The 25,448-nt window shown below is 32.3% G+C and overlaps 1 protein-coding gene and 1 long non-coding RNA gene across 3 annotated transcripts; both read left to right on the plus strand.

The window, feature by feature from the left end:
- Positions 1-276: 276 nt before the first annotated feature.
- On the plus strand, positions 277-3,771 carry LOC107914029 (IQ domain-containing protein IQM2). Of its 2 annotated transcripts, none has more exons than XM_016842748.2 (8): positions 277-540; positions 924-1,403; positions 1,484-1,664; positions 1,747-1,835; positions 1,941-2,028; positions 2,112-2,351; positions 2,460-2,561; positions 2,673-3,771. In XM_016842748.2, exons 2-8 carry the CDS (start codon positions 940-942, stop codon positions 3,390-3,392), a joined length of 1,884 nt encoding a protein of 627 aa, XP_016698237.1. In that variant the 5' UTR covers positions 277-540; positions 924-939; the 3' UTR covers positions 3,393-3,771. The 2 variants fall into 2 exon arrangements, with proteins under 2 accessions (XP_016698237.1, XP_016698246.1); XM_016842757.2 differs by having other exon boundaries at positions 280-540; positions 924-1,388.
- Positions 3,772-19,837: 16,066 nt separating this feature from the next.
- LOC121220282 (uncharacterized) lies at positions 19,838-21,737 on the plus strand. The gene is made up of 4 exons (XR_005917539.1): positions 19,838-20,191; positions 20,364-20,410; positions 20,913-21,062; positions 21,164-21,737. It is a non-coding gene; the product is annotated as an uncharacterized lncRNA (long non-coding RNA).
- Positions 21,738-25,448: the final 3,711 nt, after the last annotated feature.

Raw genomic sequence — 25,448 nt, forward strand, 5'->3', positions numbered from 1 at the left:
AAAAGTCCATCCCCCAATTTCACTGTACTTTCTATGCAACTCTGCTTCACTTACAATTACTATCTTTTTGCTTTAAATAACCAAGTTTTTCTTTTAACTATTAAAAATTATAAATAAAGCTTAAAAAATAAAAATTAATATGTTTCCGACTATCTAACTCAAAAAAATACAATCATTATAACTACTTATAATCCTTTTTTTGAAATATTGCAAGCAAAAAGTGAAACGAGACCCACCTCCAGGTACAGGGTGTTGAAGAAAAAATGGTCCAAACTCCAAACCACGTGGTTGGAATAAAAATATAAGACAACGCTGTTTTGATTTTGAGTAAATTACAATTTAAACTTGCTCTGTGTCTTCGTAAAATTATTGAATATAAGCCATCGTAGGTGGAGGTTACCAATGGTACCACCTTCATTCTAGCATAAAAAACCAAGTGTTTTTGTTTTCAGAGAGAGAGAAAAAACTCAAACTCAAACCCAAACTAAAGTCGAAATCCCAGGATAGCAACCCCTTTTCTTGCCTGTTTCACTATTCAAGGTAATGTTTCCCTCTAACCTCCACTGCTTCATGTTGCTTTTGTTATATTCGTTTTGTTTTGGATTTTGATGAAATGGGTATTATTAGTTTGTTCTTCTTTTGGTCATGATCCTATCGTATTAAGTGGGGATTCCAAGAATATTGCTTTTTTGGCAGATCCAGAATCTAGTATTGGAGGATTTTGATAAGGGATTCTGTATTTGGTAGAGAATGTGAAAAGTGAAATGCTTTTGATTCTATTTCTAGTAAGGTAGAAGAGTTTTTGGAGTTAAAAATCTGTTTGTTTTGACCATCTTATCTTGTTATGCTTTATTTGGTAACATTGATAAATTGATATATTTAGCACTGGGAAAGGCTTAACCAATTTCATTTTTGATTCACAGAAATCCTTGTTGTCGGATGGGTGCTGCTTTGTCCTACCCATTTGCTAAATGCAGTGATTTGGAGAATGCTTTAGAATCTGTCACTGTGAAATCCATAAGTTTTGGAGATGATGGAGTGAAAACACCTGTTAGATCTATCAGTTTCAAAACTTCAGATTCTGAGCCCACCATTTTAAAATCAGTAGGTTCTGGAAAGATGATATTGGAGGGATCTATAAGCTTTAAAGGGAGCAATTTCGAGAGGATGCTTTCACTCAAGTCGTCTTCTTCATCGGATAAACTCGAGGATTTGCACATTAAAGATGTCAGTTCAAAGAGAGAAGCAATGGATATTCAATCCACATCAACGGTATTAGATCCCAGCAATCCACAACATGAGGCGGCAATAAGATTGCAGAAGGTGTACAAGAGCTTTAGAACACGAAGAAAACTAGCTGATTGTGCAGTACTCGTTGAGCAGAGTTGGTGTGTATTATATTTGTATGTTCTATATTACCTTGCAACACAAAATTTTTATTTGTTTATTTATTTTTCTAATGATATCATTTGTGGTATTGTAGGTGGAAGCTCTTAGATTTTGCTGAACTCAAGAGGAGTTCTATATCATTCTTCGATATAGATAAACATGAGACTGCAATTTCACGTTGGTCAAGGGCAAGAACTCGAGCTGCTAAGGTTGGAAAAGGTTTATCAAAGAACGATAAAGCTCAAAAGCTTGCTTTGCAACACTGGCTTGAAGCAGTAAGTTGATTGCAATAAAAACGAGATTAGTTTACAGTTCATCTTATTTGTTGCTGATTATATAGTTTCATGTATTGTGCAGATAGATCCAAGGCATCGCTATGGACACAATCTACACTTTTATTATAATCAATGGCTCGATTCTCAGAGTCTAGAACCCTTCTTTTATTGGTAATTTTCTTTAACTGAGCATTTTGGTTTGTTAGAGTAAGAGATTCTGATCCTAGGTTCAAGAGTTTAAAGCTGAAAATTGATGGACTTGTTTTGGAAATGCAGGCTGGATATTGGAGAAGGGAAAGAAGTAAATATCGAAAAATGTCCTAGATCAAAGCTTCAACAGCAGTGCATCAAATATCTTGGTCCGGTGGGTATTTATTTGTTTATTTTCATCCTACTTTATCTGAATTTATATTCAAACTGTTACTGAAACAATTATCCACTATACAGATGGAAAGAATGCCGTACGAAGTTATTGTGGTCGATGGAAAGTTCATGTACAAGCAAACAGGGAAGCTTCTCCACACGACTGAAGAAACTGATGATACCAAGTGGATTTTTGTCCTTAGCACATCCAAAGTCTTATATGTTGGCGTGAAGAAGAAGGGTACATTTCAACATTCTAGCTTCTTGGCTGGGGGTGCCACTATTGCTGCTGGAAGATTAATTGTTGATAATGGTGTCCTTAAGGTAGAGCCTCTCACATTATCTTTTGGATCCTTTTGTTTTTCACTGATTGATTGTCTTTATGTTCCAAAACAGTCTCTTAACCATTATTGTCATACCTCTGTTTAACAGGCAGTTTGGCCTCACAGTGGTCACTACCGTCCTACAGAAGAAAATTTTAACGACTTTATTTCATTTCTAAGGGAGAACGACGTCAATCTTAGAGATGTGAAGGTAAAAATAAAATGAAGAACAAAAAATGTGCTCTACACTTTTAAGCATGTGTAAACTTTCGTTTTGCAATTGAAATTAATATTTTGACAATGCTTGTTTTGTTACATTCAGATGACTCCGGTGGATGAGGAAGCAAGCTTGGCTGGCAAACGAAGAAGCATTAACCATCTTAGATGCAATTCATCTGAAGAGGACTTTAGCTTAGAGGTGGAAGAGATGAATGTAAAAGATTCAATCGAGGAGGTGATTAATTCAGAGGAACAAGATATTAGTGCAGCTGTTGGACGCCCCAAGTCAAGGAGGCTCATCAGTCTTAGCAGAAAATTGACTGATCTGGAAATACCGAAAAGAGCAGAATTGTTTGAGATGTCACAAGATGACCATGGTGCTGATATGCCGAGTTGCAATGAAAATCCGATGGATTCCCCTTTGGGAGATGATTATGAAAGGATGGATGAAACTGGGGTAGAAGACGTCCCTAAAGAATCAATACTTCAAAGGATCAACTCTCAAAAGGGAATGAAGTCATATCAGTTAGGGAAGCAGTTGTCGTGCAAGTGGACAACAGGAGCAGGACCACGGATTGGTTGTGTTAGGGACTACCCCTCGGGACTCCAATTCCGGGCTCTGGAGCAAGTGAACTTGTCTCCAAGAAGTACAAGCTATTTGAAACCATACTTTTCTCCTCAGTCGAGTAGTAGCCCAAGTCCAAAAGTTGGCATACCAGCAGGTGGTAGTGAAGAAATGAGAACCCAAAGTGTACCTGTGGGGATGAAAGAGAAGTTACTGCAGAGAAGCATCCCTTCCAAAAGGCAGTCCTTCCCATTATGAAGAGGCTATGTAGGACTACTTGTTGCTAACATATATACCATAGTGAAAACCACATTCAGTTAGTTCATTCTTTTACTGTGAATAGAAAAGATGATATAGGATTCTTTTATCATTCTTTTCAAAACTCCATCAATGTACACTATTTTTTTTAAAAAAAATTCATCTTTTGTATCATAAGATGAGGACAATTTAGGAATTTTGGGCTTAGTGCCCCTTCAATACAAAGGGAAAAGAAATTACTTTGTTTTTTTTTGTTTATTTTTTTGGTAGGAAGATCTGCAGTTGCAACAAGTTTTCTAGTTCACAAGATTTATCCCTTTCACCACGTGTCCTTTCAGTGAAAAATTAATAACAGCATAAGGAGCTATTATATTCCCAATTCTAATTTCTATCCAAGTACAGGACCTTGGTTGTATATATTTTTTCTTTTGAAGAAAGGACCTTCATTTTGTTTGCTTGTTTTTTTACTGTATTTTTGTATTTATATTGAAAGAGTGGCATTTGCATCACATTTGGTTTAATGGAATAGCCAAAACATTACAGGTTTCTTTTTCGTGTGCTACAATGACACGACTATTTGATTTGGCCATTCAACAAAATGGACCATTCGGGCATTATCGTGAAATGTCCTAAAATAGTTCAATAAATCCCCTCCAATTTGCCATTTTCGAAAATAGCTTTGGTTAAAAAAAATGAAAATGACCACAATCAAAAGAAATTAGAACTCAAACACAATCAACAATTAAACAATAAAAATGAAGAGTTCCGGAGGGGGGAAGGGGGGGGGGGAAGTGTTAGGTTAGGCAGTGGTGTTGGGGTTTCAAAATTAGGGCCTAAGGAGAGTAAGCAAAGATCAACGACATATCTAAACTCAAGAAGTTTGGGGTGACAGATTAGGACAAAAAAATTTTGAAAAGTCGTGTTTTTTTTATATATAAATTTGGAGGGGTGATTTAAAAAAAAAACTAATTAAAATATGAAAAGAGGATAAGACAAAGTGATTCTAGGTTTTGGAAGATGGTGGTTGGTCATTGCTTACAATAAAGGATGGTGGTTGGAATTTGGAATAGACAACAAAATGGTTAATCTCAAACTATGATGAACACTGAAAACCCCATATTCTGAACCAAATGATGTGGAAGCCTAAATCTAATTTTGGACTTGAATGAGTGAACAAAACTAAAACAAAGTTTGAACTTTGAGAGAGTGACTTGTGGTTATCTTGAAATCAAAACTTGAAAGCTTCAACAACATGAAATAGTAATTAAACTTAAGAATTCAAATAGAACCAAAGAAGAAAGATTTAGAATAAGAGGATAAGAGTAGCCCTTGCAAAACTTGGTGTATGAGCTTTCTTTCAATTCAAGTAAGGTGATCAACTATCCTAAGAAGAAATAGTGGGATTTTCGTGTAGCTTATTACTTGACACCTAACCTTATAATTCTCCACTTAATCATTGTTTTGACACTAACATAACTAGGTCATTTTTCCTTCATTCTCATTGCTTACTACTAATTTATATTTTTAATCAAACATTGGTCCACTCTCTTGCTCTATATTGGTTTAATTCCCATCCCTTTCTTAAACTAATTCCATTATATTAATGGTATAGTTACACTTTAAATAATTAATTTGTCAATGGTAAATTGACAATTCTCTGATTCTCATGAATTAATATCCACTCAAGTCCTCCTACATTATGTAATTCATGGCTAGATAATTACCACTCTAGTTCCTCAGCTATTCCCACCATTAATTACACTATTTCAAGACACTCAATTTAAGCATAAATATTCTATACTCTAATATTTATCTTAGAATTTACTATAAATGCCTCGAAACTATGTTGTTACCAACATCAAGATTTTGAGGATGTTACATATACTATATGATTGCAGTATACATTATGTGATCCAAGCATACTATATGATAATAAGATTGTAATATATGATAAAAGTATACTACATTATTACAATATGCATTATATGATCAACACATACTATATGCTAAACCCTAAACAATATTATACTAATGATCATATAATTAAATTTATGTTAAAAATATATGATCATGTATAAACTATATTAGATATCTATCCTTAAATTTGTATAATATACGATCATGCCATATACTGTATGATTACAATTATAGCTAGATTTCTATACCATATATACATTATCTACAATCAAACCTAGTTTATAGAGCAAATTTATAGCTAAAAGGTGGATACCATCTAGACTAGTGGGAAGTTATTAATGGACCTTGGAATATGGGTTTAGTGGGTATCAATAATTAAATTGAAAGGATTTAGAAGATCATAAATGGGGATAGTGTATACAATTTGATAATAGTTAATTTTTATTCTTAACTGACACATATTAATGAGTAAATTGAATAGTAATTTTAAAGAATGAAGCAAAATTAAATCATAAGAAACTCTATTCACTTTCTTTTGCTATTGAAGTCTACACGTGAGTTTAAAGAACCATACATAGAAGAAATTTAACTTTTGGTATTCCTTTTTTCTTTGTTTCATGTTTGAGGATGTTTGTATTTTCGTTGTATATCTTGAAATCTAGTCAGATTATGATAACCCTATGGTATTCCATAGTAGTTATATGTTCCATATTTATCTCTTTGTTATTTGGTTCATGTTTATGCATGTTAATTCGTTTATATTTTCTTTGAGTATCTTGAAATTTTTTCACATTACTCTAAAATCTCTATATTGCTTTTGTTCTCAATTAGTTCTTAAAATCATGTTTAGTTATTAAAAGCATATTTATGCCCTTTGTTCTCAGTTTAGTTATTAAAAGCATGTTTAAGGGTTTTGTTGAATATGTTAAAATTTTTACTAATAACTTCATCTTTTAGAATTTTCCATTTAGTTGATTATGGTGGGTGATGATGCATCCAACGTTCAACATGAGGTTACTTTAGACTTAAACCTAGATTATGAGTTTTTCTTTCTCTTGGACATAGGCATAAAAATTGATATAAGATTAAGAAACATTCTTTGGTAGGAAAGGTATTAATTGATCATCCCATCCCTGGTCAAAGAATTCATGAAGGATTGTAACCCCTGAAGAATTTATGGAAGTACATCAGTTAGGATAATATTTTTCTGTTTATATTTAAGAATGTTGAAGATAAATTGAATGTTCTATTTAATAGTCCATGGTAATTTATGAATAGCATTTTGATTATGAATGAGTGGTTCATGAATTATAAGTTGGATGATATTGACTTTTTGACTATTGATGTTTAGGTTCAAATCTATAATGTTCCTTTTAAGCAAAGAATAAAGCAAAATTTTCTCAAAATAAGTAAGTCATTTCATCATTTAATCTTAATTGATTTTAATTGTTTTGATAGTTCTAGTTAGGATGGCATTATGAGAGTTCAGATTAAAGTCAAGGTTGAGAGGCCATTGTTTAAGGATTTCCTATTAAATCTTGAGGGCTAAGAGCATGTTATTGTTCTATTCAAATATGAATGGCTTTCATAGATATGATATGTATGTAGCATTCTAAGGTATAACTCCAAAACAAGCCATGTATTTGATAATGCTACAAAAAAGTTTTTTTTTATGAGGATTAGATGAGGGCTCCCCCACTCAAACTATATTAGCTACCTAGACACATTGGAAGCACACATCGGATAGAGGGAACTAGCATTGGGCTTGAGGGTAACCTATATGTTCTAGCAACACCTTCGAAGATTAACTTGGTAGTTGAGGAAAAATGGGTTAAAAAAAGAATGGTAGGCTTGCATTTTAGACATCATCAAAGAGTTGGAAGTTTAGTTTAAATTACAAGCTAGAGGCAAGATATATTTTCGGCATATAGGGTTAGTTGCATTGGTTAAAGCTGCTGAAGAAAGTGCCTGAGTTCAAAAGGATAAAAGACTTCATGAAGTATCTGACTTACCATTGCACTCAAACTTTTTAGGATGGTCTCAGGAAAATTAAGGTGTTGTGATGCTATTTCTATTTCTTTTGATGGATGAAAATTTTAAATTTTGCTAAATGTTAATGTTTCTTTTATGATGATGGTTCGGTTTTCTCCTTTATATGGGAGATTAATTGCTACATTAATGGAGAACTTGTACCATTTTATGGTTTTTTTTATATAGTTGCATTTATAGATAGCATATACTAGTTAATGATATATTTTTCTATTGTTGCCAATGGTCAACAACTTATTAATTATGGTTATATTTTGAAATGCATGATGATGGTTATATTTTTTCATTGGTATACATGTTTTTGTTGATGATGTTTTTACGTATGCATGGATATAATAAGATTATTTAATCATCATAGTATGTGTAACACCTTACCCGAGTCCCTTGCCGGAATAGAGTGTGAGGTATTACTAGAACTCAAACACTTTTAATTGTTCCAATTGAGATATATCATTACTAATATTATTTTTTTAACAAAAATTTTGACATAATTCCTTTTCATAAACATTCAATCCCTCCTGCAAATTTTCGAAACACAATTTCAAATAACTTCAATATTTCAACCAAATACAGTTATATGTTCAGACACAATTTATCCATCCACAACATTATAAATACTTTGTTAGTAGTTTTAAGAAAACAATTTATCAATTAATATACACCAAACTTTTAAAACAAACAATATTTTTTTATATATATTTTTATACCACATTACATTAAGTCATCTATACATGCCATATTTCAAAAGTATTGGCTGCAAAATACCCAAAAGATGATGATGGTAGTGTGGATGATGTTCTGACTTCGTCCAATTTTTGAGCTGATTGATGTCACTATAAAACAAGGGAAAATAAAGAGGAGTAAGCATATAGCTTAATAAGTAAACATATAACAAATAAACAAATTTCTAACATGATTTCATAGAAACATAAATTTATTTACACATAAATTTCATTGTTTGTTCAATTTCCAGCAAGCTGTTTTTCTGTGTCACAGTCACTAATTAATTTTTATCTGGAGCTACAGGGCTCCAAATTAAGTTCTGTAAATTTTCCGTGAAACTAAACTCGTATATCTTTCTACCATAAAATTTTAAGAATTTTTGGTTTAGCCAATTAATACATTTTATTCTTTAAACCTTCCCCTATTTCACTACTCAACATCTCTAACCTCTCTTTACTAAAATTTACTTAATTCTTTTTACAGAAATAAAACAATGTTATTGTTTGTTTATCTTAAAAATAGACTCATTTATAAATTCAAACATGTAAATTACAAGCCATAATTATTTTTGTACAATTTTTGGTGATTTTTCAAAGTTGAAACAGGAGATTTCAAAATCAATTCTACCCTGTCACACTAAAATTCAAATATTTCAAAATATCTAACTCTTTTTCTTACTCTGTTTCTTTCATGTGAAAATAGACTCACTCAGCTTCAATTTCATATATTATTCAGCCTGCAATTCAATCTCCACCATTTATGTTGATTTTTCAAAGTTGCTCAACTGCTGTTGTTTAAAACTGTTTTATTTCTAGATTTATTTTTTTTGTAGTTTTGATATTTCATACCATCTTACACACGAGTCGATTAAATATCAAACCCAATATTCCTCACATAATCTTGTCAATTTCATATGTACATTCACCTTTCCAATTTCCTTGTTGAACACTCGGAATATTATCTGTTACTCGGTGGATTCAGCACTTAGCAACCACTTTAAATTCAGTGATACGGGGAATCAACACATAGCAACCCCTTTCACAGTCAAGGATACAGTGGAATCAGCACTTAGTAACCACCTTTATATTCAGTAATACGGGGAATCAGCACATAGCGACACCTTTCACAATTAAAGATACGGTGGAATCAGTACTTAGCAATCACCTTTAAAGTCAATAATTCGGGGAATTAGCACTTAGCAACCCCTTTTTATTCAATGTTTTTCGGTCTATTCTAAGTGTTCATTCGGAAACCTTATTTTTCAACATTTTACCACCTTTCTCAAACTTAACCACATTTTTATGATCTACATCAAATATTTATCTTATATTCAATCAAATCTCAACAATATATTGAATAACATTAAAATAATGCATTAATTTACATGCATACTTACCTCGATGCAAAATATTGTAATTTTGCAATTTACTCCACGATCTTTTCCTTTCCCTGATTGAGGTTGTCTTCTCGTCTTTCTTGATCTATAATAGCAAATTTAGCTTATTTAATATTCACATTTATTAAAACGGTCCTCAACTGAACTTTTTGCAAAAATTACAATTTTGTCCCTTAACTTTTGCATATTTACATTTTTGTTCCAAAGCTCGAAAATTAAATTTCACTCCTTATTCTTATGTTTTACAACATGATGAACGCTTTTTCCTTCTATGCAAACATCAAATTCTCACTCTAACATGTACTTTTGAACATTAAATATTTTTTACCGATTATGTCAATTTACCCGTTTTCGCTTAAAATCGCTTAGCAAAAGTTGTTTAACATAATTTCTAGCTTCATATTATACCATAAAACAGCAAAATAAACACATTTCACCTATGGTTATTTTTCCAAATATGAACCCTAACATGAATTAATGGTAGAATAAGCTAAACCGAGCTACGAGGATCTCAAAAATGCGAAGAACATTAAAAACGGAGCTAGGATGCACTTACTATGAGCTTGAGAAAGTGAAGAAACCCTAGCTATGGCTTCCTTCAAATTTCGGCAGCAAGTTATGAAGATGGACACCATTTTTCCATCTTTTTCCCATTTTAATTCTATTTATTTACTAATGATTAAAATGCCCTTACTTAAAAAAAGTCTATTTCACTAATTCTATGCCCATTTTTGTCCTTCAATTAACTAATAGTCTAATTACCACATAAGGACCTCCAATTTAAAATTTCATAACAATTGGACACCTCTAACATGTAGAACTCAACTTTTGCACTTTTTACAATTTAGTCCTTTTGACTAAATTAAGTGCCCAAATGTCGAAATTTTTGAACGAAATTTTCACGAAATTTTTCCGTGAAATTGTAGACCATAAAAAATATAATGATAATAATATTTTCCGTCGTCGGATTTGTGGTCCCCAAACCACTATTCTGACTAGGCCTAGAATCGGGTTGTTACAGTATGGATGGTTATAATATGTATGTGGTCTAAGGTTTAGGGCTTGTGTTATATGAGAAAAAATTGTTTCAGAGTTTATGGATATTATTTACATTTTAGGCAGCCTTATGTAATGGAAATATTAAGCTTATAATATGCAAAGTTTAGGGTTGTTCAAGCTTGTGTTATTTTTGAAGAATATGTGTTTAGAGTTTAAGGTTTTTAGTTTAAGGGTGCAATCTTTAAACCAGTTTTTAAACACTAAACAACTCATTATATCTCTAAACTAGATTTTGTTTTAGGCTTGTGTTAATGGTTATATTATGCTTTTGCATGGCTAAAATCGTGGTTTTTGTTGGAAAAGTGTTGTAAGGTGTGTGTGGCGGAATTTTAAAATTTTTATTGCATCTAGGATTAACTTGGATAGATAAAACCAATAGAACATTGATCATCTAGAACCCAGTTCTATCTTGATCCACTTTGACAAGCTGGAGAAGTAGATTTGCGATCGAACTCGAACTTCCCATAGAAAATTACACTTCTTTATTGAAATGACCTTATCTCGAGCTACAAATATGCAAATTTAGTGATTCAAAAATTGTTCTAAAAAAGACTCAAATACCTATGATTTAGGCGTAAAAAATGCATTCCAAAAGGTGGTTGGAAAGTCCCAAAATCTAGTTTAAGAATGTTGAAAAGTCCAATTAAATTTGACCTTACATAACTCTACGAGATTGGTTTCAGATTCTTACATAATTTCAATCTTTGCTTTCGACCAATCGAATCTTCTCCACATTCTCTAACTCATGGATCGCATGATGTGTGGGCACCATTTCAACCACAAATGCAAGTACTAAATTAGAACTTCGTAAAGAAAAATGATTTTGAATAAACTTTCTTTTAGCCGAATAAGTGAATTGACAACTAAAGAATTTTAGTGCTTATCAATTCATTGATTTTCATCAATATTCTCTCTTCAATCAATATAAGATATTAATAAAGAGAATCAATATAATATATTAATAAAGAGCTTATTAGAGTTCTACTTATTTGGAATTAGCAATAAAATAAAAAGTCATAGGCTAAGTTTAACAGTAGTGGGTTGCACACCTAGTCATAGAAGGACTAATGTTGCCACCTACATGCTTGCTTGGGCAGCAAGCAATACTCCCATATGTTAGCCGACCATATTTGACCTTCTTAGGTACTTTAAGCCCACATATGTATTTTGGGATCTTAACTTAATTACTAACTTATTTTCATCTCATTCAAGTCATTATGACTTCACTGTATTAAAATGAATATGTAATTTTAATTAATTAATTAATTTTATTTCATTCCAAATAATTAGATACCATGATCCCTTATTTTAGCTTCATTGTAACAACCCGTTTTTCAGTGATATCGAAAATGATAATTTTAAAACCCCATTTTTTGATGATCGAGTCAGTAAATATTATTATTTAATATTTAGTATTCTATTTAGTATTTATTGATTTTTAGTCCAATAATTTTATTAAACAGATTTTTAATTAGGCTACTAAGACTAAATTGTAAAAGCCATAAAAGTTAATCACTATAGATTTTTAAGTGGTCAACGGTTCAATTAAGAAATTAGACCAATGTTTAGTTATATCTGGTGGATGATGATGATGTTGTCATTCATATAAAAGGGTTAAACATGATTAATAATAGATTAAGATCATAATATTTACATTTTTACCAAGCTATATAAGTTAAATTTCAAGAGAAAAAACCATCATCTTCCATCCATTTTCATTTTCATTTCCATTTCCGTAAAAAGGAGAAAGGAAGGGTTTTTAATTTTTCAAGTTTTGTTTTTCAAATTGGTAAGTGATTTCAAGTCCATTTCTTATAATTTTTATGTTTTAAAGATCTTAGGAGCTTGATTTAGCTAGCCCAAAGACTATTTTGCAAAACTGTTAAAGTCTATAAAAGTTTCCATTGTTGACTTTGAAGCTTTTGATACTAAATTGATAGATTTTGAGCTTAGATATAAAAAATAACCAATTTGTAAAATGAAAATTGTTAATTTTGAACATAGGGTCTAAAGTGTGAATAATTCAAAATTAGCATGAAGTCACTGTAATCATAGTTATTATGGAGTCTTAGAAGGATGAAATTGACATCAGTTTTGAAATTGAAGCTCAAATTTTAAAAGTTAGGGCAATTTCGATTTTAGGGACTAAATTTAATAAAATACAAACCTTAAAAGAATATTTGATAAATAAAATTGAACTGATATATAGGTACATAATGCTATTAAATGATGTTTGGAATTGATAATTTAATTAAATTATGATTTAGATCAGGATTTAAACCAATCGGAGGATATTCGTGGAAAAAAAATTACAGATTAGTCTTTGACACCTTATCGGTTGCTATTTTTTCCAGGTAAGTTCATATGGTGTAATTATGTTTAAATCCTTGTGAATGTTATATTGTGAACCTATGTATGTTTAGTTGAACTTTGAATTATTTGTAATTTAGTACTAAATGGTGAGATTTGGTCTAAATCAAAAAAGGGTTAAATATGAACTTACATAATGCAAATTACCTTGATGAAACTTCGCAAATGTATCATACAAATTGTTATAGGTTGATTTTTTATGATTCCGAGATCTAACATTTGTTACGAACTTAAAGATACATGCGACACAAGTTTAGCTTGGATGAGTAACCTGATGTCATTTTATAGGTTTAGCTCAGATGGGTAACCTTACATGTATGGATAACTTTGGACAAGTTATTTGATGTGTTAATAAGGTTTAGCCCAGAAGGGTAACCTGACACTAGTATATGTTTTGCTCAGACGAGCAACCTGAGGTCGTTGAAAGGTTTAGTCTGGACGGGTAACCTGACCTACACATTATAACTTTGGCCAAGCTATTTGATGTGTCGATAAAAGTTTTAGCTCAAACTGGCTACCTGACACATATGGATATATATATTTAGCTCGGATGAGCATTAGATGTGATTGGTACCAGTTTATTTGAGTTCTTTTATGATGGTTCATCGGGTGATGTACAATATACGAAAGGTGGAAATTGAGTAATATGTAATGTACTAAATGATCAAAAGTAGCAAAGTGGAGGACTTGATAACAAGTTTGAGTATACTTATGTAATTGAATATGAATCACGTTCACCTTGTTGTGATTTTGTTTTGATATGTTAGGTAAAATTTGGTTATACATGTTAGTTTAACCTATGTACTTGTTATATGAGGCAAGTTAACCGTTTATATGCATATAAGCTTACTAAGCATTCTGTAATGCTTACCCTCTTGCTTTTCCTTTTCCTGAAATTTTGACTTACGGAACGTGTCGATTGGATTCTTGAGGAGCACACACTATCCATCTCTTGATTCGCTAGACTTTTGATCATTTGAACTTGATTATATGTGGCATGTACTTAGGAGTGTCAAGTTGTTTGTAATGTTAATTATATTTTGTGATCTAGTTGATTTTGACCACATATGGTAACTTATGGAAATGTTGATTTGCTCATGTTCATAGTTTTGGTATATTGCTATTCATAAATAGATGGCAATTATAATGAGTCAGGAATGCTTTTATCAACTTGTTGTATGGAATGAATAAGTAATAACAAATGGTATAAATAGGTGGAATGGCTTCTATTGGTTCAAGTATCCTTGTTGTGAATTAGGAGTGTCAAGTTGTTTGTAATGTTAATTATATTTTGTGATCTATTTGATTTTGACCACATATGGTAACTTATGGAAATGTTGATTTGCTCATGTTCATAGTTTTGGTATATTGCTATTCATAAATAGATGGCAATTATAATGAGTCAGGAATGCTTTAATCAACTTGTTGTATGGAATGGATAAGTAATAACAAATGGTATAAATAGGTGGAATGGCTTGTATTGGTTCAAGTATCCTTGTTGTGAATTAGGAGTGTCAAGTTGTTTGTAATGTTAATTATATTTTGTGATCTATTTGATTTTGACCACATATGGTAACTTATGGAAATGTTGATTTGCTCATGTTCATAGTTTTGGTATATTGCTATTCATAAATAGATGGCAATTATAATGAGTCAGGAATGCTTTAATCAACTTGTTGTATGGAATGGATAAGTAATAACAAATGGTATAAATAGGTGGAATGGCTTGTATTGGTTCAAGTATCCTTGTTGTGAATTAGGAGTGTCAAGTTGTTTGTAATGTTAATTATATTTTGTGATCTATTTGATTTTGACCACATATGGTAACTTATGGAAATGTTGATTTGCTCATGTTCATAGTTTTGGTATATTGCTATTCATAAATAGATGGCAATTATAATGAGTCAGGAATGCTTTAATCAACTTGTTGTATGGAATGGATAAGTAATAACAAATGGTCTAAATAGGTGGAATGGCTTGTATTGGTTCAAGTATCCTTGTTGTGAATTAGTGCCAAATGTGGCATATTGATTTTGTGGATTAATTAGATGATTATATGTTATGTTTTGACATGGAATTGATATGTTTTGAACAAGTTTAAATGAGGTAAAAAGCATTCTTTGGCCTATTTGGATGGTTGGTTTGAAGCAAGTACCAAATGGTCAAAATTTTCCATAAACAGGTTTCTCATCTCGATGTCGATTTTCCCTCATTACAATGTCAACCAATAGTTTGTGACGTCCCAACATCAAGTGGTCCAATGTCGTGACGTGACATGCTATTTGGCGATGTCCCGAAGTGGAGAAAATCTCATCATGATGTCGGCCCTGTATTTTTTAAACTTTGCAATTTGGTCTTTGTTTAATCTCGGGTAAACTTTTGAGCTCACAAAGGCTCGAGAATGGTTTAAATTTGTTCTGAATGACTTATATTATGATAGATAATGATTTTTGATTTGAAGTATCTGTTAAAGGTCTACAATTGTTCCATTTTGTACTGTAACATTTTTTAGCTCACTCCTAATGATCGAGATCGGCTTAGGGAGTTACATTTTATGGTATCAGAGCCAAGTTTAGTCGATTCTAAGACTTAACGTAGCATATATTGAGTCTAGAAATACATGTCATAATAACTTGATAGTATGATGCTTTTTGATCTGATCTGGATCTATTTCTCATATAGAGATACAATGTCGGTTGAGTCTAATAGTGCCGTACCTGATGAGGTAGACACTAATGTTTTAACTTTCGAATAGGGAGTAAGTCATATCTTACCTATTTCATAGCTGCCTGGAAGTGAGGATCGTAGTGCCTTATTCCAAATGATGAATTTATGGTTTACTCAATTTATGCAAGCTAATCCTATGTCTCCGCAACCTCCACCCCCTACCATGCCTCCTCTGGCACCTCCTGGTCTTCAAAGTTCAAATCTCATAAATGTTCATAGTGTAACATCCGAGTATCTTATTGACTCTAAATTTAGGGAGAGTTAGGATTAAATTGAAAGGATTAATAAATTATCAAACTTCACCGGGGAATTCAAAAAGTTAAATGGCTGAATTTCGATTAGTTGGATCTAAAATCTGGTTTGGTTAGGATGGAACTGACTTGTTCCAAATTAGAAGAGAAAATGATTAAGGATGAATGGTAGAGACGGACGGTGAAAGTCGTGCTAAAGGTGTATATATATAGGAGTGTGGGGAGATCGAATTTCTCAATTATGTTTACACATTTTTCTCTCCATAAAATCATCTTTTTCAGTCACTCTGAAGAAGAAGAGGATGTAACTGAAGGAAGCTCTGCATGTCATAGCAATCGTGAGCATGGAAGTTTGGTAGTAGAGAAATTGAGGAATTGATAAGCTTCTTTACCTTTATATACTCGTGGATTGAAGAAAGAAGTAGAGTAAGAACACTTAAAAGCTTTTGTATAATGATGAATTCTAGGTTTTAAGGGTTGAACACCTTTAGTTTAATCGATAAATGGTTGTCATGCTTAGCTATCAAGACAAAGGAGGCTCTAATGTTTGAACAAGCTAAGTTGACAAGGATAAGGAAGTGAGGTGAGTTTATGTAACTTATCTTCTGGTTGATAGATGATATATTGCGACTTGCTTGTATCATGCTTATAATACCCTAACCCGTATCCGTCGCCATAATAGAGTTACGAAGCATTACCATGAAAACGTAACTTTAAACATTTATTTCCAAAAATTTCATTAACTATAGTATAATTCATTCATAAACATGTATATTGTCTCTTTTTCGAGCCCTTGAGGCATTAGAAACACTTTAGAAATGATTCGGGACTAAATCAAAAAAATTAAAACATTAAGGAAAAAGTAAGAAAAATTTACACTACAAGGGTCACACGGCCATGTGGCCAGGCCGTGTGACTCACACGGTTGAGACATATGTCCGTGTCTCAGGACGTGTAACATTCAAAATAAGGACAAACGACCATGTCCCTGCCCATGTCTGTGCCAGTGTAACTCTCTAACTTGGGTCACATGGCCAAGCCACACGTCCGTGTACCAGGCCGTGTAAGCTTTGAAATGGCCTCACACGCCCGTGTGCCAGGCCGTGTGTAACTTTCTAAAAGCAACCTTAAAAACCTACAGGGGACACACGACCGTGTTGCATGTTCGTGCGTCATGCATGGTTGAGACATACACCCGTATCTTAGGCCATGTGGACTAGAAATTGGCTAAAATTCAAGCCATTTCTTTCACTAATTCAAGCATGAACCTACAAGCAAGTTGCACATATAACCAAGACCTTAAAACATACCTAAATCATGCATAATAAGACCAATTTAATAAGCCATTTAACCATCCAACCAATATGCCATATAGGCACCTCAAACGCAAGTAATCAAATATACTTAAACTTATGTCTAATTGGTCTTATTCCATCCAAACACATTTAATTCAATTTCCATATCAAGCATGCCATAATTGACCACATTGCAAACATACCAACACTTACCACTTTTGTCATAAAATCATACTTCAACTTGACTATATTAAAACTACCCCATCACATACCAAATTATTCATTCAAAATATGTATCAACTTAGCCATAATAACATCAACCATCAAGGCACCAAAGTACCAAAAGTAGCACAGCTCAAATCAACACCTACATACCATAAACATCAACTAAACCTTAAACATAAGTCCACCTATACATGCCATTATAACCTTGACTATAACATCAAAATCTACAGATATAATCTCTGGATAGTGTGATAGATCTCCGACTAGCTTTCAAACTGATCGAGCATCCGATAATCTGAAAAGTAAAGGAAAATAACTACGTAAGCAATGAATGCTTAGTAAGCTCGTATAAACTTTAAACATAACATTACATTTCAAGAATGAACTTTATGGGGTAATTGTAAACCTATACCAATTCCATGAAGTTTATCAAACTTTATAGCCATCAACTCATAAATGAGTAAGTTCATCAATATCACATATACTTTTCATTGCTAACATAATAGGATTTATAAAACATACTACTCATAATACTATGAACCACTCCATTTACTTTCTTACCATTCCATTTACTTACTTTCCATTTCATTTACTTAGCATAAACTTAAATAACAACATCAATTCACTAATTAGTATATTTGTTCATGAACTAGGTAAATTCATCCATAGCATACGTAAGTTTCTCACATATAATTACATCATTCAACTCCTTAATTCCTTTTTCATCATATTACATCTCAATTCTGAACTTACCGTTTCATTACCTTTTCTTACCTGTTTCATTTGCATAATACAAGACGTAAGCATAAACATCAACCACATGATAAACCATTTCATTAGAAATACATACATTGATTCTTACCACCTTTTAATGAACATAAGCATATTTCCATTTGGACACTTACCATTTCAATGCATAAGTTTTACAATCAAACATAATACAATCCAACCAATAGCTTGGCACAAGCCTAAGCATCATCAACAACACATGTTAGCATATTCAAACACAATCTGCATGAATTTAACATAGATAAGCCATTTCACATGAATATAATTTATTTGAACTCATCATTTTCCTTAACATATCATACTTTCAATGAAACTTACCATTTCAACCTTTTCATAAATACATGACATAGTTTCTTTTGAACACTTACCATTCCTTTCCTTTCCATGCCCGTTGAACTATTTAGAATACCATCGGATACGAGGGATAGCTCACACGAAGTGTGCTAAACATATAATCGTAACCTTTCCTTTCCTTTCCTTTACATCATTGCTCACATGAGTTGTGAAATGGGCCTGCTCACACGAGTTGTGGGTCGGAATGTAAGCTACACGATGTTGCTAACATGAGCTGTAGAGTATCCGTACCAAATTTAGGACCTTAACCATTGGTAGGACATTCAAGACTAGCACCCGAAACATGAAAACCCTAATGACATGTCATCGGTATCCTACGAATTCTTATGGTTCAAACGGGGCTTGGTAATCGTCGTGACATTGTTGGATTTACATCGTTTCATGACCTGATAAATTACATAATAACTTATATATATTGATTTATTTATATTAGAACAACATATTAAACATTGAATTTAATTGACATTATAATGATTACAGTTCATACTAACTTACCTTGCTAAATTGTAGAAATGTCAATGTATAGGAGCTATTTGGTAATTTTTCCTTCTTCTCGATTTTCCATTCATTCTTGATCTAAATTAATAATTTTATTAAATTCATTAATTTAGACAGAAAAAGTAATTCATTTTATACAATTTAGTCCTTTTTACATTTTACACAATTACCCCCAACATTTTACTTTTATTCAATTTAGTCCCCAAGCTTAAAACATGCAAATTAACCATTTTTATTGAAAACCTATGCCAACCTAATATTCATAGCTTCCATTTCAGCCCATTTTTGTAAAAATTTCACATCAAGTCCTTGTATTTTGACTATTTTAAAAATTTAATCCCTAATTGTTAAATTCTACCAAATCACTTAACAAAATACTTATAAATAACAACTAATACTTCAAATTCATCATTTAACATCTAAAATCACAAAGATTCATCAATGACAACTTTCAAAATCTTTAACAGTTTAAAAAACAAAGGTACGGGCTAACTGGACCTAATTGCAACGATCTCAAAAACATAAAAATTAAAAATACGGATAAAAAACGGGCTCACATGCATCCATTGAAGCTTGGAAAAAGCTTCAAAATCACCAACAATGGCTTTCAATTAATGTAAAAAAGAATAAATTAGGAAGACAACCTTTTTTTTCATATATTTTAACCTTTTCTTTATTATAATAATAAATTAACTTATAAAACATATAAAAATTAAAAGATTTTAAAGCTTAAAACCGTCCTACCATCTTAGGTATGGGTAAATTAACCATTAAGGGTATGTTTGTTTGGTGGAAAATGTTTTCCAGAAAACATTTTCATTCATTTCCAGTGTTTGTTTTGTAGAAAATAATTTCCATAGGAAAACATTTTACAAACATCGGTAAAATCCAAAGCAAAATTTTGGAAATTGTCTTACCGATTTCTAATCCGTAAGACATTTTCCCTTTCCCCTTTCTCTTCTAAGCAAATTTTCTTCCACATCCTCTGCCTTATCATCTCCGTTTGCCACCTCACCTCACCATCTACGTCCATCATCTCCGTCGACCGTCGGGCTTACTTGTATTTTGAAGAAACCCTAAAAAATTAGCATCCACAGTCAAGAAAAGAAGACCCAGAAGCAGTGGTTCTCCCTCTGTCATCAACAGGTATTTTTTCTGTTTAATTCTTTCAACAATCCAAATTGTTTGTTGAAGCTTCCATTGTTAAAGATTCCATAAAAAAAATTTTCTGTTTAATTTTCACTGATTTGATTGGTGGATTGGGTTTGGTTCTAGAAAATAAATTCTTAGCCTAGTAACAACCCATGATCAATGACAGTTTTTTCGCTGCATCTAGAGAAACCAAAAGGAGGATCAGAGAGCTAGGTAAATTTCTTTACTCAAAGTTTGAAATTTGTGGCATCTTTGGCTTTTTTAAAACTGAGAAAAAGCTAAGTGTATCTTTTTCCGTATGTTAGTAGGAATAATTTGAACTGTTAATTCCAATAAGTTCAGGTTAGGAGTGAGAGATGTAAGTGAGAGATATATGAATAATGGGAAGTTAATTTAGGTTGTAGGGCGTAGAAAATTTGAAGGTTGAAATGGTTTTTAGTGCTTTTGGGATGATAGAGAACTGCAAGTTTGGTATAAATTCTTGTTGTGACCGTGACACACCTTTGTTTTGACTTATATATTCATGGAAATTGTTAATTTTTTTGTTGGTAAGCGGTTCTGGTTCAACACTTTGTTAGTTTACCGTTAAATGATATATATATTTGGAGAGCTGTTCATATTGTCGTAGTGGATTTGAGATTTATAATTGGCCTTTTGGAGTAAGGCTTCCTCTTTTATTTTGGACTAAATTTGTAATTTTGTATGATGAGCCTAGGATAGGAATGAAGTTTTCTTTAGGATCAAAAGAAGCACTCAACTGAAGAAGCTCATGAATGCATATTGTGATCAACAATCTGTGGATTTCAAATCGATTGCCTTCTTGTTCAATGGCCGCCACCTGCGAGGCGAGCAAACTTCTAATGAGGTATCATTCCATTTTCTCTGTTAGATGAGTGACCACTCGTGCTAATGTGCACATTGCGGAGGGGGAATGTGTTCTAATGCATATTTTCTCTTTTGTTTCAGCTGGAAATGGAGGATGGTGATGAGATCGATGCTATGCTTCACCAAACTGGTGGCACAAGCGCTTGATGTTGTCAATGTTTGAAGGCAAGTTCTAGCTTACTATTTTTAGCAGTTGAAAGTAAACTTACTGTCTGATTGTGTAGATGTTATTATATACAGACTTATTGCTATGGAATCTTTATTTACCTATTTGGTTCTGAAATATCGAGCTTTTCTTTATGAGTTCTAATGGCTTCGGTTTAAAATGAGATGGGATTTAGAGCTTGTTTTTTTCATTATGCCTTTGGTTTGATGGTTGTTTGGCAATTACTAGCTATTTGTAAGTTAGTGATTTCTTGGTTCTCAAATATTTATACTGCATGCATAGTGTATTCACTATATTATGATCCAAACTTGGACGAGGTTTTATTATGGATTGGAGTTTATTCGTTGAAAGAAAAAAAATGTAAAAAGGTTAAATTCTGCTATTGGTCCCTATATGTAAAAAGTTTGTATCACCTCCGGATGTGTTGAACACAAATATAGAACATGAGTACTTCAATTGAACCTAAAAGTAAGTAAAAAGGGATTGTATCTTACTCCGGATGTGAAGAATGTAAGTTCCTCCTCAATCTGAAGCAATAGCGCTGTAAATCTTTTAGTTTCCTTTTTATGTACTGACATTAGTATGATGTTATTAGGCTAAGTAGAACTACTCTTTTGTATCAGATTCAATATCTGCAACTTTTACCCATTATCTCTTTGTTTTCAATAGAAGGGGACATTAGTATTGGAGCATAAGGATGAGCGCGATTTGGGGCTCCATTTGCTGCAGTTTGCTAAGGTAAGAACTTAAGGAAAAAAAAGAACAATCTATTTATTATTTCTTGACTCAGGCTTGGTCTGACAAATTTTTATCTTGCTTTGAGGTTGCTGAGGAGGCTTGTACCAATTTGTTACCGAATGTTGTGTGTGACTACCTCTATAATTTATCCGAAATCTTCTCCAAATTTTACAGCAACCCTGAGTGCAAGGTATGATCAACGATCTAATTATATGGTTTGTTGGTAAAATAAACCTTGTTATTTCTTGTCACCCTGCCCTTACAAGGTCCCTCACCTAGTGTTGAAACTAAGAAAGTTCTAATGACAAAGTGAATTCTAGGTAAAAGATGTTGCAATGAAACTTTAAAATGACATGTGGCATATATTGATGAAATAAGCAGGTTATCGGGTCAGATAAGGAAACAAGTAGACTACTATTATGTGAAGCAACCGCAGTGGTTATGAGAAAATGCTTCAATCTCCTGGGAATCACACCTATTTACAAGATATGATTGCACTTTGAAAGCTTTACATATAACCTACTCTTGAGAAGGGTGGGTTATATATTACTTCATATAGAATCCTATGTAACGCGACAATTGTATCCAGATCTCATTACTTTATTTATTTGGACAGTTTTGATTGTGCTTATGTGTTTTAGCTATAAATTTATTTATACCTGCAGCAAGGCCTAATTTAACTAATTTATCTACCTCTTTAAACACTAATCGCTTTCAGCTGCTGAAGGATTGTCATGGAATTTAAAGTAGACAATTAATAAATAATTTATATAACAAACAAATTAAAGAAAAATAAAAGACAATTTCTAAAAGCTTCACAAACACTACTTTAGGCGTGTTTTTATTAAACTTTCATTTTATAGATTTTTAAAAAATAATTTTATGGATAATTTTGTTGTTTAATTGTGGTTTGAAATCTAATTTATAATTATTCAATCTTTTATTATTATTTTTTAACACAATTACAAATAATTTATTTGACTTTGGTTGTTTTCAATTTATGACGATTAATATTGTAGCTTAATAATGGAGTATTATTATATATTTAATTTGATTTATTTATTTATAAATAAATCATTGCAATATATGTAAAAAAATTTAAAATATAAAAATTTATTAATATGTCTATAAATTTATTAATATATGGAAAATAACTTTTCCGGAAAATATTTTCAGAAAATCTGCCAAGCAACAGAAAATATTTTACCTAGATTCATCCAAACACCAGAAAATATTTTCAGTAAATCATTTTCCAAAAAAGTAAATCATTTTCCAGAAATCATTTTCCGAAAAATATTTTACTGTCAAACAAACAGACCCTAAGTCCATCCAATTATGATTATTTAATAGATTAACACCTTTAAACTAATGGCGATTGACTTTTTCAAATTTTACGATTTAGTCCTTTTTGGTTAATTAACTATTGAAACATTAAAATTTCTTAACGAAACTTTAATAGAACCTTAATAACACTCTGTACATATTTATAAAAATATATATGGCTCGAACGAGATCTCGATACCTCATTTTCTTAAATTACTTGACTTTAGGGTCTTACCACTTGAACTTAATTAATCATTCATATAACATTAATTACCATATCAAAAACATTTTTTAAAACCATATTTGACTCATAAATATTAAATAATAATATTTATGAGCTTACTTGTCAGATTTGTGGCCCCAAAACTACTATTTCTGACACTACTGAAAAACGGGATATTACAATGTTGGTTGTGTGCAAAGGTTGTTTAAGATTGTGGTATGTAAGTGCAAAATGTTGTGTAAGCTTGCTGTTTTTTGCTGATTGTTAATAAGAGACTATTGATGATTAGTTAATCGATGTGTTGTAAATATACCGATAATTTGTATGATATGCTTGAGTTTTTTATGCATGGCGTGAAGGGAATTTATTGACAAGTTAGATGAAGTTAGGATTTGGGAAATGGGGACTTCTGTTAGATACTATCATATGGTATTGCTGAGTGCAACCGTGATTTGCGAAGTTTCGGGCCTCGCGGAGGGGACATGCGGTGTTCAAGTATCAATGTTAGGAATGACAAAATGGAGAAATGGACGGAGGAATAGGGAAAATGAAATTCCGTTAAGATACCATCATACAGTATTGCTGAGTGCAAACTGCAATGTGCGAAGCTCTGAGCCTTGCATGGGGAGGGACACTTTGGTGTTCAAGCATCAAGGTAGACATGAGATGGGTCGATATCGATGGTTATAAGGTTCCATAGAGCAAAATTGCGATGGTGGTCAGAAGGTTCTATGGGGCGACATTGTGACGACAGTAAGGTCCTACGGGGCAGCACTTCAAAATAGGTTTAACATATAAGACCATAGCTCAACTATGGAAAGCAATATAGTCCATCGGGATAGTAAACATGAGATAGTCTGCTGGGACAGTAAATACGGGGTAGTCCGCCGAGACATTAAACACGGGGTAGTTCGCTGAGAAAATAAACACAAAGAAGTCCACCAGGACGTAAAACATGGGGACCACAATTGGAAAGTCCACAGTTAAGGAGGGATGCCAAGGGATTTAAATAGAGTTTGTAGTGTGACTGGGGCGATAAGTCACAAGAATGAATAAGCTTAGTGTGTATAGACCACTGGGATAATTAGAAAATTTGCCAAGGTTACGTCTTAGCCTAGTTAGGGTGAAAAGAGGAAGAGACTCCTTAGATAAAAGGATATACATAATTTACGATAAAATGAGTCCACCAGGAAAGCTGCGGATCCCATGTTACAGTGTAATTTTGCATATATTTTGGGAAATTTCCCATGTGTTTTGATGACCTAATGTGCTTGCAAACTCATCTTTTGGTTGAATTTTTTATTTTGTAGGACAAAAAGAGAGTTGGAATCATTTGAAAGCCATACGGAGGTTTTATAGACAAAGTCAGAGAATAAAACGTGCCCATAACTTATGCTTGGAGAAACAAAAATGCACAAATTTTCTACAATTTTCAACAAACATCTATATTTTTGGAGAGCAGGGATTCTTCAAAGTTCTATTTTTAGGGATTGATTAGAATATTTTATAGGATTTTATAGGATATTTTATGGGATTTTATTGGATTTATTAGGATTTTATGAGATATTTTAAATTAAGTCTTTATTTTGTACTCTTTTTTGGAAGATCTTGGAGGGTATTTTCAGAGGCTTTAGGCATGAAAAAATAATGAACAAGACTTTCACATTTTTTTCTACTATTGTTTTTCTCTTTATGGATTGTTAACTTCTTCATTCTAGTCAAGGGTTTTATCAAGGTTTTTGATTTATTGAATTGTGAGGTTACTATTCTTCATGCTTTTATATTCTTGAATATTTTTACATATTCTATTCTTCATATTATTATTGATTTGGGAATTGTATGAACTGACTTGTCTTCAAATTTTCAATTGAATATACAACCAATTAGGATATTTTTATCAGTAATTGTGGGAAGGT

This window comes from Gossypium hirsutum, chromosome D08 (genome assembly GCF_007990345.1).
Source record: "Gossypium hirsutum isolate 1008001.06 chromosome D08, Gossypium_hirsutum_v2.1, whole genome shotgun sequence".
NCBI classification, from domain to species: domain Eukaryota; kingdom Viridiplantae; phylum Streptophyta; class Magnoliopsida; order Malvales; family Malvaceae; genus Gossypium; species Gossypium hirsutum.

What these genes read in the sequence shown, in the direction of transcription:
- LOC107914029 (XM_016842748.2), top strand. Translation starts at nt 940, where the DNA reads ATGGGTGCTGCTTTGTCCTACCCATTTGCTAAATGCAGTGATTTGGAG. An exon ending in TTGATAATGGTGTCCTTAAG is followed by an intron (nt 2,352 to 2,459) that starts GTAGAGCCTCTC and finishes TCTGTTTAACAG; the next exon opens with GCAGTTTGGCCTCACAGTGG. An exon ending in TCAATCTTAGAGATGTGAAG is followed by an intron (nt 2,562 to 2,672) that starts GTAAAAATAAAA and finishes TGTTACATTCAG; the next exon opens with ATGACTCCGGTGGATGAGGA.